This window comes from Rhinoderma darwinii, chromosome 4 (genome assembly GCF_050947455.1).
Source record: "Rhinoderma darwinii isolate aRhiDar2 chromosome 4, aRhiDar2.hap1, whole genome shotgun sequence".
NCBI classification, from domain to species: Eukaryota; Metazoa; Chordata; class Amphibia; order Anura; family Rhinodermatidae; genus Rhinoderma; species Rhinoderma darwinii.
In genome coordinates, this window is record NC_134690.1 from 401,361,055 (window position 1) to 401,379,099 (window position 18,045).

At 46.5% G+C, this 18,045-nt stretch overlaps 2 protein-coding genes across 3 annotated transcripts in view; one reads left to right on the top strand and one right to left on the bottom strand.

Annotated features, from left to right (window-relative positions):
• The first annotated feature begins 449 nt into the window (after positions 1–449).
• Positions 450–10,175, top strand: TRMT61B (tRNA methyltransferase 61B). The gene is made up of 7 exons (XM_075863451.1): positions 450–1,721; positions 2,970–3,072; positions 3,533–3,723; positions 3,801–3,892; positions 5,874–6,100; positions 6,306–6,389; positions 9,224–10,175. The coding sequence occupies exons 1-7, from the start codon at positions 486–488 to the stop codon at positions 9,310–9,312; spliced, it is 2,022 nt and encodes a 673-aa protein (XP_075719566.1). The 5' UTR covers positions 450–485; the 3' UTR covers positions 9,313–10,175.
• SPDYA (speedy/RINGO cell cycle regulator family member A) overlaps positions 9,124–18,045 on the bottom strand; it is a 39,769-nt gene continuing 30,847 nt past the window's right edge. For both annotated transcript variants that reach the window (XM_075863452.1, XM_075863453.1), the window contains exons 6-7: positions 15,430–15,736; positions 9,124–9,545 (exon numbers count right to left, since the gene is read on the bottom strand). In XM_075863452.1, the coding sequence (XP_075719567.1) occupies positions 9,463–9,545; positions 15,430–15,736 (390 nt within the window). In that variant the 3' untranslated portion in view covers positions 9,124–9,462. The remainder of the gene's footprint in view (positions 9,546–15,429; positions 15,737–18,045) is intronic.

The following is an 18,045-nucleotide window of genomic DNA, read 5'->3' on the forward strand; positions in this document are numbered from 1 at the left end:
GGATTTTCCGATCCCAAATAGAAAAACGGTGACTTCTGCGAAATGGCAAAAAATATCAAAGCGTCAGATACATAATCTGCGCCCCTGTCTGGTCCCTGCCGTGTCATATTCAGTTTGCTGGAGTTTATATATTAGGCTGGTGTTCCAGATGAGAATCCATTCTAACTATTTAGGATTTATAGGGAACGAGTCCTGTAATATTATATTAGGAAACTGCTCACAAAGCAATTCTATACGTCAGTGCAAATGACCAGTGTGATATTTAGGGCGATCTCTATCTTCTGTGCATATCTGAACAGCAAGCTGCCGGCTACACACCCCTGCAGCAACACCTCCTGTCAGTGCCCGGCGCAGCACATGGGGTTAGTCGCACAGCAGGAAGGACTGGCTGATCACCCACGTGTGTGCGGCTGCTGCTTCCTGCTTGTCGCCGGGTGATGACGTGCTGATTACGGATTTTGGGGAGATTTTCAAATCCCACCAGGATGTCAGCGCTGTGTGCAGGGAGCAGGCTGTGCTGTGCAGCGCTGTGGTGTCGGTCGCCCCCTGCCGTCTGTGCAACAAATCTGCTGACACGAAGAATCCCGGGGCAGGTGCAACATTGTATCAATTGCTCCTCTAATTCACGGGAAGGTCAGGGAGGCGGGGGCGAACCTGAAGCCCCCCAATCTAGCAGTCCCCTGGGTATAAGGACATGGAGGAGAAGTTCCCTGTCTCCCCTGGATAGAGTGAGTCGCCTCATCCCTCCAGAGTTTATCTCACAAGAGGTCAGAGATCTGCAAAATGTAGAACAGCTGAGACCCCCATCATCCTCCCAAGACCCCCTCAGCCCCCCAGAACTCCCATCATCCTCCCAAGACCACCTCAGCCCCCCAGAACTCCCATCATCCTCCCAAGACCACCTCAGCCCCCCAGAACTCCCATCATCCTCCCAAGACCACCTCAGCCCCCCAGAACTCCCATCATCCTCCCAAGACCGCCTCAGCCCCCCAGAACTCCCATCATCCTCCCAAGACCGCCTTAGCCCCCCAGAACTCCCATCATCCTCCCAAGATTACCTCAGCCCCCCAGAACTCCCATCATCCTCCCAAGACCGCCTTAGCCCCCCAGAACGCCCATCATCCTCCCAAGACCACCTCAGCCCCCCAGAACTCCCATCATCCTCCCAAGTAAACCTCTGCCCCCCATCATCCTCCCACGGCTACCTCAGCCCCCCAGAACACCCATCATCCCCCCAAGACCACACAGAGCATCTCAGCCCCCCATCATCCTCCCAAAACCACCTAGAGCATCCCAGACCCCCAGGACCACAATCATCCCTCCAAGAGAGTGGACCTCATGGAAGCCTTAAGCAGCGTCGCTCCCCAGAACCTTCAGCATCCATTGGAACGAACAATGCCCACTCAGACCCATACATCCCCCCTGAATCCTCTCCACCGCAAAATCCTGCGTCTTTACTGGGGACCCCTTTCCAGCCTGAAGATCTGCTCATGGCGGAGTTCAAGAGGCGACACTACTCAATGTTCAGGAAGATGTTTGTCCTGAAAAAATCTGGCAAACTCGTCAGCAACTGGGGGGCCATCAACAACAAGGACATGTTGGGAAAACTGCCCGGAGAGAAAATCAGGACTTCTACCGGGCACCAGTTCCTGCTGAGAAGACCCTCGCTGGATGAATATGTCATGTACATGAAGAGGGGGCCAACCATCTCCTATCCAAAGGTTTGCATCAGACCTCTTCACATCTCTTGTGGAAATACTGGCTGATTATCCTTGTGGGGGGAAGGGTGACTATGTCTTTTACAAATCCTCTTCTACTGTAAGGCTGGGTTCACACACCCTATTTACGGACGTAATTCGGGCGTTTTAACCTCGAATTACGTCCGAAAATACGGCTCCAATGCATCGGCAAACATCTGCCCATTCATTTGAATGGGCTTTACGATGTTCTGTGCCGACGGTTATTTTTTTTACGTGCCGCTGTCAAATGACGGCGCTTAAAAAAGACGCCCGCTTCAAAGAAGTGCCTGTCACGTCTTGGGACGTAATTGGAGCCGTTTTCCATTGACTCCATAGAAAAACAGCTCCGATTACGTCCGTAATGGACGCTGCGAAAAACGCCTGCACATGCCATTACGTCTGAAATTCAGGAGCTGTTTTCTCCTGAAAACAGCTCTGTAATTTCAGGCGTATCGGACGTGTACGTGTGAACATACCCTAATGGTCTCCAACCGGTGTCTCTCCAGCTCTCCATTTGGCCACCAGTTGTAAACCACGGTCCCCCTGTAATATCTGACCGGCCCCTTGTACCGTGAATGTAATTATCAGCTGAGAATTGATTGGTCCATTGGACAAAGCAATTCATGGCCGGCGGTCCAAAGTGTCCGTTAATGGCCAGGTCTATACCCAGATTTTATGTAGTGCAACAGAGTCAAAGCAAGTACATGCTGGCACAGGTGCAGGGCTTGTTACAAGGCAGCTGATCCACTCCGTAGCTGTGTGAGCAGGATGAGTTTTACTTTTTTGGATGTTATCAAGAAGGTGCTCATTCACTGAAAGCAAGCCGAGATCTTGAAAAGGGTGAGGAATTAAAACACATAGTTTTAGACCGTTCTAGAAGTTTGTTTATGGTAGGCTGTCAGCGATCGTGGGGGGTCTAACCCCCATTGATCAGCGGAACGAGGGGGGCATTTGGGTGGATGGAGCTCAGCTGTAATAGCAGCACAGCGGCACGTATGGATGAGCTGCTATGCCTGGATAATCATTAAAGGGGTAGGGCTCTGCTGATCAATGCGGTCTCAGGCGTCAGACCCCCCACCAATCACATTGATGTCTCCCCGCTCTGTCCCCTCTATCAGCAAGAATAGAGAGCTACAATGAGAGCCTTTCCCTCCGGAGGACGTAGCTCATCCACACATTACAGGGACGGAGTTTCCCTTTAACGCTGACATTTATTCCTGTTACTTTTAGGATATTGCCTCCATGTTGGTGATGATGGATGTGAATCCTGGGGATGTGATACTAGAGGCGGGATCGGGGTCCGGAGCTCTGAGTCTCTTCTTGTCACGTGCTGGTAGGTGCCTCATTACCTTTATTTGGACTCTGATCAGGCAATATACGAGAATGCGATTATCGCCAAAAATGATGGAAATATCTGAGATGACGAGGCGCACGGACTCCACTGTGGACATGTTACAGGCCTAATCTAAATATAAACTTGAGTCACTGTGTAAGTTCCATCATGTGTTATACTCCAGTCACATCCAGAGCTGCATTCATAACTCTGTCAGCTTTCAGGCAGCGGGAATTCTGATCACAATAATGCCCCGTGCTGGTTCAGAGTCCCGTGCAAGCTGTAAGGGAAATTACATTTATTGGGGGAAAAAAATGATTGTGCCTCTACCCAATACTTCTCCTACCTTTTTTCCCTTTATCAACACCCCCATCTTCCCGTTCCCAGTTACTGTTTTTAAAATATTTGAAAAATGTTAAAAGGAAAGAAAAAAACCAAATGCGTTGCCCTTCCTTTCCAGTGGGGCCCGAGGGTCGTGTCCACAGCATCGAAGTCCGTCCGGACCATCACCTTGTATCCAAGAGAAACTTCTTAAAATGGGTAAAAGCGTGGGAAATTCGAAGCGGACGATGTTGGCCGGATAACGTGACTTTTATCAACAAGGACGTGGTGGTCGCCATGTCTGACCTCCGGTCTGTAGCGTTTGATGCAGTGAGTGACATCCGGTCTCTTGTGGCGCCGGCCGTCGCCGGGTCATGCTCCATCATCTTTCTCTATGTGTTTTACAGGTGGCTTTGGATATGTTGAACCCACAAGTTGCGTTGCCAGCGATAATTGGGAATCTAAAACGGGGGGCTGTATGTGCCGTGTACATAACTAAGTAAGTGGGCGAGATCCAGCAGCAAATACCGATGATCACTTCATCTTAAATCCATAGTTCGGCTATGTTCATGCAACACGTATACACTGCGTAAAAGCACACAGAATATCCGCCCTGGGCACCGCAGGGAATTCCGGCTGAAAAACCGTACCCAAATTGTGGCACAGTTTTCAGGCCAGAATGTCCGCTGCGGAAATCAGTTCATAAAAAGAAAACAAACTTTTTATACTTACGTAGACATGGCGACTCGTCCCTCTGCAGGCCGGCCTCCTGGGATGAAGTTTCATCCCGTGTGACCGCTCAGCCCGTGATTGGCTGCAGCGGTCACATGGGATGAAACATCATCCCAGGAGGCCGGCCCGGATGAAGAAGCAGATAATTCTGGGTAAGCATAAGATTTATTTCTTTTTTTAGTTGCGATTTTTACGACGGAATCGTATCTTTTATGCTGCAAAAATCACAATATCTGCTGTTTGTTGCGGGTTTTACCTCCGCATTGAATTCAATGGGGAAAACCCGCAGTATTTACGTTACATGTGAACTTACCCTTACACTGTGACTCATCCGTTTTGTTAAGTTCATGCAAGCAATATATAGGTATGTGCCGTATACAGTGCCTAATAATTCTTCCCTATTGCATTCAGTGAGGAAAGTACAGACACATTTCCTCCAGTTCCAATCTCCCAACCGATCCAACATGGGGCGTGTAGAGACGCTAGTGCCCGCAAGGCGTACAATGCCTGGAGAATAACGTGCACGGGTCCGATCAATGATACTCGCGTACGCAGGATAATTGAGCTGGTGACATGCTGGAGTGATAATAACTTATTTCCTGTCAAAGTACTTGGCAGTAAGGCCCCATGCACCCGAACAAGTCTGCGGGTGAATTGTGGCCCCATTCATTTCAATGGGCCCATGCACATGGCCCATGATTTGCGGGCAGCCCGCGGGTGACACTCCGCGGTTGTCCGAGCCGAAAATCACGGCTGTGCACACCACTATGGTCGTATGCATGAGGCCTAAAGGTTGTAGTTGCAACATGGTTCCTATACTTGGGAAACCCAAAGACCTGCGTCTGCTACAGCAGCGCTATAAGTGGGTCATACCGGGGAGAGATAATGTTGGGGGAAATGTATCAAAACTGGTGCAAAGGGAACTGGTTTTGGACCCTTATCTCTTGGTCAGAGTGGAGAGCGGTTACATAGAGCGTCTCTCTTTAGAGGACCTGTCCCATCCTGTATTACACACACAAGACATTGATATGAATGCACACTGTGTAATACTTAATTTCTCCTGTGGTGGCGCTGCAGGTAAACTGAACACTTACTGCCAAGTTTCCCCACAGGTTACCGCTGATCATTGGGGGTCCCAGCAGGAGGAAACTTTGTGATCAGCTTATTGTCAAGGAATCTTTCCAACAAGTAGGGGTTGTCCAAAGCGGAGAACCCCTTTAATGACGCTATATACCATTAGTAGAGGTTTTGTACCAAAGCGTAGAACCTTTTAAAGTGTAGCTAAATGTTTGACAAACTTCTGACATGTCAGAGTGACGTTAGAAGTTTTAATTGGTGGGGGTCCCAGCACGGAGACCCCCACCAATCGGCTAGAACGAAGCCGCTGAAGCGCTAGTGTGAGCGCCCAGCCGCTTCGTGTCTATTCGGCTTTTTCCGGAAAACCGATGTATCGGAGGACGGGCTCATAGACTTTCTATTGAGTCCGTACACCGATACATTTATTTCCGGAAAAAGCCGAAAAGATACGAAACGGCTGAGCGATCACACGAGTGCTTCAGCTGCTTCGTTCTAGCGATTGGTGGGGGTCTCAGTGCTCGGACCCCCACCAATCCAAACTTCTGACATGTCACTATGACGTGTCAGAAGTTTGTCAAACGTTTAGCTACACTTTAAGCAACTCCCCTGCAGTGAAGTTTCTTGTCATTGCTTTATGTTTCTAATATAAGAAACTTCTTTACCTTCTATAGTATCACGCAGGTGATTGATCTACTTGAGGGGATTCGTTGTTGTGCGCTTCCCCTGTTATGTGAAAAGGTTATGGAGATCGGCGTTACGGATTGGCTGGTGGCCCCCTCCCTACGTAAGGATGGCAGAATCTCCAAGAGGGTTGAACCTCAGTGGAATTGGACTTCTGAAAACCAAACTCAAGAACAAGCAAATGATGACGATGACGACGATGAGAGTCAGACAGATGGTAAGACGTTATTTTCTAGGTTGCAGCTGAGGTCGCTGCTGGACAATAACTCCTGAGAAGCATTGTCATGAGCCGGGGAGTCTGTACAGGAAATACTCCCCCTGCTGGTCAGTGTGTGGCTGCAGAGCTTCACATTTTCTTGGATGTAAATTCCATTTGGTGATCTAGAAAACTGACATGATATTTCATCTACAATTATTTTTAGATGATGAGTTTGTGATCGGATCTCAGCCTTTTGGGAAGGTGCCTTATATTGCACGGCCGATGCCTTGGCAGATCGGACATACAGGTAAATATGGCGTCTTCTTTGTCCTGTTCTGCACCAGCATGGGATTGGATTTACTGATCTGGGACCTAATTTATCCACAATATTTTATCTCTTAAAGGGGTTTTCAGACAATCAAACAAATCTCTAAAGAAACCACCAAAAAGAACTTCGAGTAAGGCCTCACGCACACGTTTACAGTCTGTATATACTGCACGGACGGGCCGCGGAGTGTCACCTGTATTTGTAGACTGTGCTCACATTAAAAAGTATAGGAGCACGGTCCGTAAATGCAAAAAATAGGACGTCTTGTTCTTTGCGGGTCAATTCTACGTGCCGGACGCACACCCGTAAATACGGGAAGTTGTCCGTGGCCGATAGAAATTTATGGATCAGTGTTTTTATCCGCAATTACGGATAAAAATTACGGTCGTGTGCATGAGGCCTTACTAAACTTTCAAAAATGTTTTGCTATTTCATAGTGATATGTCAGAAGTTATGATCAGTAGGAATCTGAGAAATGAGACCCCCACCAATCACTAATACGAAGCGGAAGTGCTCGGCTGAGCGCTGTGCCACTTTGTTTCTGTTCAGCTTTCCTCGGAAAGACAAGCGAGTGGTGTACGGACTCAGACTTTCTATTGAGCCCATAGACCGCTGAGGAAAGCCGATCAGTAACAAAGCGGCACAGCGGTTATCCGAGCGCTTCTGCCGCTTTGTTTTAGCGATTGGTGGGGGTCTCAGTGCTCGGACCCCCACCAATCATAACTTCTGGCATGTCACTATGACATATCAAAAGATTTGTAAAAGTTTAGTTACCTTTTAACAGAAAAATTCCTCTTCCCCATTGGCTCCCGCTGCTCCAGTTTTATGATCTTGACACAATTGTGTATTGTCCATAACTACATCACATCATGTAACTGCAGCGGCCGACCACGGTGACATTACGTCCATTGTGGCGTAAGGTTCCACGGCAGTGGTTTACGTGCTGTGGTCACATGACGTCATTATGGATGGCAAACGATGGTGTCAAAATAATAACACTGTAGCAGTGGGGATCCACAGAGGTGGAGGAACGCAAACGAATATGAATTTTTTTTTGTCTGCAAAAGCTTAAAGTTTTTTGGGATTTGTTGAAAAGCCCCTTTAATTCTGTGTCCCAGTGTAAGATTTGTAGCCATACACAGACATGAGCATTGAACCGTAAAAAGCAGTAAAACTAGGACTGCTGAGGTCCCGTATAATCATAAATTGGATGAGTTTATATCTATTTACCTCTTCAGCAGTAATGGATCTGCATGATATCCTTGGCGACAGAAGCCACATTTTTAAGGGGACTCTGGCAATGCTGTGCGTGCGATGATGATACAGATGAGTGCCGGCAAAAACATGCCATTGTCAGAGCCTTCAGTTTAACACCAGTTTAGACAATTTGGAGCCCCTGAAGAGGTGAACCCCAGTACTAGGTATACGCTTTGGACTTGACACTGAGGGCCTGAAGTCCCAAACTATCTTCATTCTTTTTTCTGAATTATCGATGTTTCCTGACCAACATGTGCCAAACTGACGGCCGTTCAGGCCCCATGCACACGACTGTAAAAAAATTCTAATTGTGGACCGGCCGGTTCTATTGGCCTCGGACACCTTTCCGTACCGCTATGGATAGGTGTCCGTGCCGTAGAACCGTACCGGGAATTATGGAGCATGTCCTACTTTTCTATTTTTACGGGCTATGCTCCCATACTTTTGTATGGGAGCACGGCCTGAAAATGCGGCCCATGGCCATCGGCGGCCGGCTGTGCTCTCAATCATGGGCCGTGATAACGGGCACGGCCGTGGGCATGAGGCCTTGCGGTACTGTCAAATTATACGTTAACTCGCAAACAACCGTTCAGCCTGGGGAGAGGATGCAGCTGTAGTGTTAAATGAGATGAGTGACGGGAAGTGCTGAAATCTCCCTGCCCCCAATGATGACTACTTGGTGACACATCTCCATTACATATACAGTATAGGGATATGTAACATTATTGGAACTTTTTAAAAGCTGTCGCCTTCCGCATTTGTACTTTAATATTTCCCCAAGGGTACAAACACACAGCGCGTTCAGGGCGGATACGCCGCGTCAAGCTGCGCAGCGCATCCACCCTGAACACCGCAGGGAATGTCGTCTGAAAAATCGCACCAAGTTGTGGTACATACTTACCCCTCCCACTTCTGCACGCGCGGTCTGGCATCCTGGGATGATGTTGCAGGCCATGTTTCCGCTGCAGCGGTCGCATTGCATGATACGTCATCCCAGGAGGCCAGACTGGAGAAGAAGCAGGGAACTCTGGGTAAGTCTAACTTTTTTTTTTTTTCTGCGTTTTTTTTTTTTTTTTTTATCGATGTGATTCCGCCGCAAATGTTGCAACACACACCACTTTGCAACAGAAGAGCTGTGATTCCGCAGCATTAATTGACCTGCTGCGGTTGAGGAGAGCGCACCGCAGGTCCGTTTATGTGCCTTTATTTTCCGATTTGTTTCTAATCTCACCCACCCTGCTGCTACTGTAATACGCTGCAAATTTTCCGCAATGAATCCATTGTGGAAAATCCGCAGTGTTTACGCCCTGTGTGTTCGTACCCTAATATTGTTTGGCAATTGGCGCTTCATATTTTAAAGTCGTCCATAACCGACTGAGCTTATGCTTCGGGCATGTGGAGATTTTTCTCAGGAATATACAAACCAGAACTTGGCGAAAAAGCAGAACATCAGTCATAGGAGAAAAGACTAATTGTTTAATATTAGGAATACTTGGTTCTTCACGTGGCGCCGGCTCGTTATAAGATTGTCATTTACAAGTGTTTCTTACTTCTAGCTTTTCTCGTGCAGCTGAGGAAATTCAGTCCAGCAGCAGATCATACAGAACCAGGCGAGCGCAGCGGATGCCGAGGACATCACATATAATATCTTTCTGTATACAGCCGTGCTTATTGCCTGGTTTATATGTTTGATGTTATACACATTGATCTAAATTATGTCAAATATTATTTTCTCCAAACGTTCAACTTTTTACAGATAAAACTGTTGTAAATATTTGAGGCGCCTATAGCGACCTTACTCATCGTTGCTTGTGAACCACTCCATGGACTTGTCCTGGAGCCGAGAGCTTCGTCTTGTCTCGCCATTTGCTTGGTTATCTGAAGGAGGAGAGAGTAGAAAACAGTTTAGGCCTCCTTCACACTGACTTTTTGTGTGGCTTTTTTAATGTAATTTTTTTAGTAAAATGATACATGCGTTTTTCCAAGCAGTGTTTGTGTCGTGTTTAATCTGGCGTTTTCCACATCGTGATTCCTATTTGCAACACATGATTTATTCAGAAAAAACGCCATGAAAACACACATTGAAACATGCATTTTTTTTTGGAGAGTGAGCAAAAAAATTATGGAGATCTACAAGTGAAAAATGCCAAACCGGGCCCTGCCGCATTTAAAAAAAAAAAACGCTGCGTGTAATTCTACCCTTTGGCCTAGTTTACACAGAGTTTTTTGCATGCGGAAAAATCTGTTTGAAGGAATTTTGAGGAAGATTTTGACCTGCCGGCAGAACACTTGCCGCGTTTTTTGGCCGCGGCCAATGAGTGCAACGGGCAAAAACAGCAGAGAGAAACGCTTTCTCTGCCTCCCATTGATGTCGATGGGAGGTCAGAGACGGAAACATCTGAAAACAGGATGTGACGCTTTTTTTTTTTCCCGCGGTGAGCTCAAGGGAAAAAGTCTCCACCTCCCCCTGAAATCAATGAGAGGCAATTTCGACCCTTTTTTTTTTTTTTTTTTGGTGCGGTTTCCGAGTCAAAAAACTCAAGTGTGAACTCCCCCCTAAGGCTGGATTTACACAAGCGTTTCGGTCCAGGGAAATACTGCCGACATACGGTCCATATATCACGGACCTGACACGCTCGTGTGAATCCGGCCTTAGAGTGTAAATCAGAAAGCCGTTACGGTTTTTTTCACAGCAGATACAGATAGTGAGGTTTTGACTTCTTTGAACTGCGAAGTGGAGGACTAGATGTATGAGGTTCAGACCTGAAAATATAAAAGCTTGTAGAAGGAAATTAAATCATTTTCATTTTGATGAATTATGGAAGGATCTGATTTTTCTTCCAGCCGCTGACTTCACTGGAGAGAAAAATACCCACGATAAAAACCTCAAACAAGAGTTTACTCGCGGTTTTCACAAACACAGTTGTTAGAACGCTATTGGAAAACGTAACTTTTTCCCACTTCCAGACCCAATATGACATCACATGATGACTGCAAAGCCCCAGTCCTGACATGCCCTTACATCAAGACTGTCACGCCTATCGCATAGCAAGTACGTCAAAGGCATCAATGTTACATGATAGCGTGACATAGCAGTGTTAGGCCTTGTTCACACAGTGCGGATTTTGCATGCATTTCTCAAAACTAAGGGTTGTGCATTGCTACAGAAATGTGTAAAAACTGCATCATGGGAATCTATCCCAAAACACAATTTCAATGAGTTCTTGCAAAACGATCTAAAAAAAAAAAGCCTAACTCTAAATTCACACATTCCGTTTTCGGTGCAGATTTTAAAAACCAAAACTGGGAGTGAATAAAAAAAAAAAAAGGGGAAAAATATACAGGAAAGACTTAGGCGATGTTCACACACAAACTCAAAAACGTCTGAAAATACGGAGCTGTTTTCAAGGGAAAACAGCCCCTGATTTTCAGAAGTTTTTTTAAGCCCCTTGCGATTTTCGCTGCGTTTTTTACGGCCGAGTCAATGAAAAACGGCTCCAAAAACGTCCCAAGAAGTGCCCTGCACTTCTTTTTCACAGCCGGTCGGAACAGACCGCCGTTTTTCCCATTGAAATCAATGGGCAGATGTTTGGAGGCGCTCTGCTTTCAATTTTTCGGGCGTTTACATGCCGAAAATAGGGCGTGTAAACATACCCTTATACGTCTCCTCTCTTGTGTATCCACTTCTGACTTTGATCTAAAGGGAACGTGTCATGGTAAAATGCAGACTGTGTGAGAAAAGATTCAGTATAAGGGGGGATTCACACGAGCGTGTATTCGGTCCGTGCGGGCCGCGTGGTTTTCACGCGGCACGCATGGACCAATACAAGTCTATGGGGCAGTACAGACAGTCCGTGCTTTTTGCGCAGCGTTTGTCTGCTGCGCAAAAAGCGCGACAGGTTCAATAACTCTGCGTATTTCGCGCATCACGCACCCATTGAAGTCAATGGGTGCGTGAAAATCACGCGCACCACACGGAAGCACTTCCGTGGGACGAGCGTGATTCGCGCAACAGCAGTGAAAAGGATGAATGAAAACCGAAAAGCACCACGTGCTTTTCTGTTTCCGAACATCCAAACGGAGTGTCTTTGCGATGAGCGAAGCCGGACAAGCGTACCGAACTTCACCGGGTTCGGCCAAACTCGTTTTGGCCGATCCCGGCAAAAAAATTATCGGTACGCGACGTCAGGAGATAGTCACTGTCCATGGTGCTGAAAGAGTTAATCTGTTTCAGCACCATGGACAGTGACTTGCGATCCCAAAATACATTAACCTGTAAAAAAAAAACGAAGTTCTAACTTACCGATTACTCCTGTCTCCTTCCTGCAGTCCGACCTCCCGGGATGACACTTCAGTTCAAGTGACAGCTCCAGCCAATCACAGGCCAATCACAGGCTGCAGCGGTCACTTGGACTGCTGCGTCATCCAGGGAGGTGGGGCCCGATGTCAAGAGAGGCGCGTCACCAAGGACGCGTCACCAAGGACGCGTCACCAAGGCAACGGCCGGGAAGTTCTCGGTAAGTAGGAACTTTATCTTTTTTTTTTTACAGGTTTTTCGCTGTTGTGTTCGGCATTCACTGTCGAGGGTGCTGAAAGATTTAGCTCTTTCAGCACCTTGGACAGTGACGGGCGTTGACAAGCCTCATCTCTATGATGCCGGCTGCGCGAAAATCACGCAGCCGCGCATCAGACACGCATGACACACGCAGCTGTCAAATGGTTTTTGCGCTCGCAAAACGCTGCGTTGTTTGCGCGCGCAAAAACGCAACGTTCGTGTGAATCTGCCCTAACTTGCATTTTATTCATTTAAATATCTGCTATTTCTGGGATTAGGAGTCCAGTGGGTGGTCCTAATGAATGATTGACAGCTGTCTCTATGTATACTAATATGGGGAAAGCTGTCAATCACTGAGGTCTGAGTAGTACCTCCCACTGGACTCCGTATCATACAAAGAGCAGGGATATAAATGAATAAAATACAAGTTAGGCCTCATGCACACGACCGTAGCCGTGTGCACGGCCGTGATTTTCGGGTCGGCCGGCTGCGGACTGTCAGCCGCAGGCCGCCCGCAAATCGTGGGACATGCACATGGCCGCGGTCGTGTGCACGGCCCCATAGAAAAGAATGGGGCCGCAATTCTCCCGTGGATTTTAGGGGGAATTGCGGCCGCAAAAACACGGTCGTGTGCATGAGGCCTTATACTGAATATTTTCCCACAAAATGATATATTCATCTGTTCAGCTCCTCCTGCTCTATAACATGCTGCCTGTAGATTGGACAGCATTTAAGGTGACAGATTCGCTTAAAAAAAGAACCGCATCAAAGCTGAATGTGTGAAGCCGGCCTAAGGCAAAATTCACACTTGCGTATTTGAACAGCATTTGCATCTGTTTTTTTTGGGGTTTTTTTTAAGCCAAAAAGGTAGGACTGGATGCCAAAAAGAGAAGTAGAAATGTTTGCATTTTATTTTTAGGGTATATTCACACGGCTTATTTTTAGCGCTTTTTCGGGGTGTAAACAGTCCGAAAAACGGAAGCTGAACGACCTCCAAACATGTCCATTGATTTTAATTGGAAAAACAGCGTTTCGTTCCGACGCGGTGTTTTTATACGCGGGCGTTTGAAAAAACAGTGCGCAAAAAATGCCCCGTAAAAAATAAGTGCATGTCTTGAGCTGTTTTTCATTGTCTCAATAGAACGCTTGATGCTTTAAAAATGGCTGAAAATCAGAGGCTCCGTATTTTACAGCCGTTTTTAGTTTGCCGTGTGAACATAGCCTTACCTAGGATCTGGTTTTGGCTTTAAAAAACGGATGCAAAATACTGATCGAATACGCTGGTGTGAATGAGACGAATACAAAAATATGTACGCTTATGTTTATGTTCAGCATGTGATGAATCTAAAAAAAAATGTATATGTAGAAAATATTATATGACTCAGGCCTTATTCAGATGAACATAAAATACGTCCGTGTGACGGCCGTTAAAACAACAGCCGTCGCAGGGACGCATGTATTTCAATGGGGCCGTTCACACGGCTGTTGTTTCAATGGACCAGGTAAAGGGTTTGTTGAAAAATAGAACGTCCTATTTTGTTCCGTTTTCACTCATCCCTAGACCCAAGCTTATGTGGAATCTGTGACAACGGGACCTGCACGGGGGCAACGCTGCGTGAAAAACGGCAGTTATTCACATCAGAGTTTCCCCACGTTCGTCTGAATAAGCGCTAATGAAAAAACGGAAGCTTGAGGGTATTTAGTGAGTGAAAAATGCTGCCAAGGGATGTGATCATAGACAAATCATCTAAAACATGAGCGGTACAAATCTCTCTATTATATGTTTTCTCTGTTTATGTCCCACTCCTGGATTTGGCTTCTGAACACCGATTCAAAATACTGACCAGAATAGAGCAGTGTAAACGTGACATGTGAGGACATGCGTAGCCATGTGGCCAAAATCTATGCCCAGCTGCGATGTGTGCGGATTACAAACGATAAGTTAATGCCCCCACGATTTTGCAGGTAATAACGCAGTTTAACGTGCAAAACAGAGCAATCGCAACAAAACCGTGCCATTTACGATTACGGCAAAAAACTTCACAAAGAACGACTCATGTGGACATGCACTTAGGCCTTATTCACACAATTCAGGTTCGGCGCAGTCTTTTATGTGGAGTTTTTGAAGCCACAAAGAAGAGGATCGGGAAGGGAAGTATATAGGAAAGATTCCACTGCTCTTTTTTTGAATCCACTCCTGGTTGTGGCTTCAAACACTGCACCAAAACCGCCCTGTGAGAATAAACCCCTAGGCTGGTATCGCCCACTGTAGCTGAGGGCTACCCGCCTGACCTCACCCGTTTCAGCTGACCACTTCCAGTGTCTGTGACATCATAACATGGTAACGGCTCGTATTGATGAGGTCACCATCGGTCGGCTATTTAAAATGTGTTTAGGGTCCTCACTTCAGCATTGTTTCCCGTGTCTGTTTTAAGCCTCTGCTTTCTGATACTTGGTTTGCATGTGGTGAATTCTCAGTTCTATTGTGGAACATCTGATTTTATAAATGAATATAACTAAATTTCCACGGGCGGGCGCTGTACTGTTGCAATATTTTCCTGGTCCGGTAACGTCTGACATCCATCCTCGTTTAACCACTTACAGCATCTACCCTAGTGGTTGAGTGGTGCACATATGGTACGTAACACAATGGGACTGATCAGGACTTAAGATGGTATTACAGTTTCAGCAAAAGGTTATTGTGTAATCAATTTTACAATATACTGTTTGTATAAATTCCTCAGTTTTTAAGATCTCTGCTTGCAGTCATTCAATATGAACCTTCTTTGTTTACTTTCAGTGGATAAAAATCTGTCCTGTTCATGTGATAATTACAGCGGTGAACGGGTCATTACAGGTACTGTGCGCTTATCAGAGATCTGTCTTGTAACAAGCCCTTTCATGTGTTTTTATGGAATGACCGCAAGCAGAGATCTTGAACGAAGGAATTTATAAACAATGTATATTAGAAAATTGTATCACTTTTCATTATACAATGAATCTGCTTTATTTGCTGAAACCATTGCTTCTCTCTTAATTAAGAAAATGAGTCTATATGACAGGTTTGGGATTAGGAAATCTTGCTGCAAAGTCATATGGCTCGCTTATGGGTTCGTTTTTCCATTCCCTGAATTAGCATAGTGCAATATATACAGGTTTGAGTAGCCGTATGTATGTGTGTATATATAAAGTTTCACAGAAACAAACCTTGGGCGTTGTGATAAAACGGTGGAGGATCGATCAGCATTTTGTCCCCGGGTGATTCTGGAGTATTGTCTTTTGCTCTCTGCTCTCTTGTGCTCAATGTGCTGTTAGATGAAGATGATGATGAAGAGTCGGATAGACCCAGACCCAAGAACTGTCCTTTCTTGCCACAGAGGGAGCAGTCTTGTGGTGTGGCACAAGGCCCGCGTGGGATCCTGAATTCATCACTACTGTAGGTCCTCAGGGCACCGCTGTGGTGTTCGGATCGTTCACGCTGCCAGATGTAGTGTGCCGGGGCTATCGCCATGACCTGCAAGTAAAATACTATTTAATAAAAAATTATTTTCGTGAAAGGTTTCCTAGAATTCTCCTTTCTCTAAGCCTATCTTAGCATCGGAGGGGATATTATTGCCATTATGCAATGTAGATACAACAGGCAGATGTAGGGTACATCACAGTATAGAGAGGCCCCGCTAAGGTCATTGTCAGAATAATCCGTCTACTAAGCCACAAACCTGTGAAACGTTAATCATCCGGTAAGATCTGAACCATGTTCACCAGTACATAATACGCTGTGATTGCGGGATATGCCCAATTTAAGTAATGGAGCGCCTTAGCTGCATTAACTTCTGTTGTCAAGAATTGCAAAACTCCTGGTACCCCAGTGCAGCATTTTCCAGTAGTCTGTAGTCAGGCAATGCTGTAAAAGTCATTGTGGTAGCAGAGGTCTTGGAATTTTGAATATCTTCAACATAGGGGTGGACACCTGGCCAGTCCCAGATCCCCTCGGGCTGCCACATCAAGCCGGGACCTTGTAGGCGCCGCGTGCAGACATTGGACAGGGCCTGATGTGGCAGCCCGAGGGTATCCGGGACAGGCCTCTTCTAATCCGGGGTCTGGTCGCACCCCCTGCAACCGTAATCCTTAGGCTGGATTCACACTAGGTCATTACGTCCGTAATTGACGGACATATTTCGGCCGCAAGTCCCGGACCGAACACAGTGCAGGGAGCCGGGCTCCTAGCATCATACTTATGTACGACGCTAGGAGTCCCTGCCTCTCCGTGGAACTACTGTCCCGTACTGAAAACATGATTACAGTACGGGACAGTTGTCCTGCAGAGAGGCAGGGACTCCTAGCATTGTACATAACTATGAAGCTAGGAGCCCGGCTCCCTGCACTGTGTTCGGTCTGGGACTTGCGGCCGAAATACGTTCCGTCCATTACGGACCGAACATGCTCGTGTGAATCCAGCCTTACGCCTATGCCTATATGAGCTTGTTGGACATCCCATTCCAAAACAATGGGTGTTAACCCCTTCCCAACAACCACCTTACATGTGCTGCCGGCTGAGCCTGCTGTGTACCATGTGGGTGTGAGATGTATATTACAGCTGACGCTCTGCTCTAATGGCCGGGATCAGAAATAACTTTGATCCCGATCATTTAAGGCCTTCACACAGAGAATTTTTCTGCTGTTTTAAACCATGAAAAATACCAAAATGTTAAAACGCCAGCACTTTGTAAAATGTAAGGCTAAGTTCACACAGGGCAGATACGCTGCGTAAAAGCACACACCATATCTGCCCTGTGTGCCACAGGGAATTCCGGGCGAAGAGCCGCACCAAACTGTGGTGCAGTTTTACGCTCGGAATCTCCGCTGTAGATTAGATTAGCAGGCCGGCTGCCTGGGAGACCTCTGCAGCCTGTGATTGGCTGCAGTGGCGGTCACATGGGATGAAGCCTCATCCCAGGAGGCTGGCCTGGGGGAAGAACACAGAATTCTGGGTAAGTATAAGTTTTTTTGTTTTTATCTAGGTTGTGGTTTTTTTTGCGGCGGAATCGCTGCGAACCCGCCGCAAAAAAAAAATGCAGCAACTGCTCTTTGTTGCGGGTTTTACCTCCCCATTGAATTTAATGAGGAAAACCCACAACAAATAAGCAGCGTTTATGCAAATACAATTGAAATGCTGCGGAATAAAATTCCGCTCAGTATTTACGCAGCGTGTGGAGGAGACTTGTTTTATCTCATCCACTTTGCTGCTACTGTATTTGCTGCGGATTTTCCGCAACGACTTTCAGTTTCGGAAAATCTGCAGTATTTACGCAACATGAACTGGCCCTAACAGCGGTTTTTATTTAGCGTCATTTTGGACATGCTTTTTTTCTGGCGTTTTTGAAGTCCTATAAAGAAGCCTATAAGAGTAATGCCAGAAAAAACTCCACACCCAGAGCAGGCCGTGCTTTAAAAAAAGGCCACTGAGCATAAGACCGCAACAAAAACGCCACAAACCAAAATGCAGTCGTATGTGGTGCCTTTTATATTTCACTGCAGAATTAAATGTAATAACTTTCTGCACTAAAAAAAAACCTGTTAAAAACGCCACAAAAAAATGCACAAACGCAGCAAAATGCTTTTTAGAATTCCAGCCTAATCGTTTCAATGCCGTGGTCAATAGCGACCACGGCATCTAAGCTGTTAGACGAGGGGGGGGGGTGTTGATGGGTTGTCACGGCAGCGAGGGGCCTAGTGAAGAACCATGTATTGTGTAAGCAATCTAAGGCTATGTTCACACAGCATATTTTCAGGCATATTTCGCCGTGTAAAACGCATGTATTA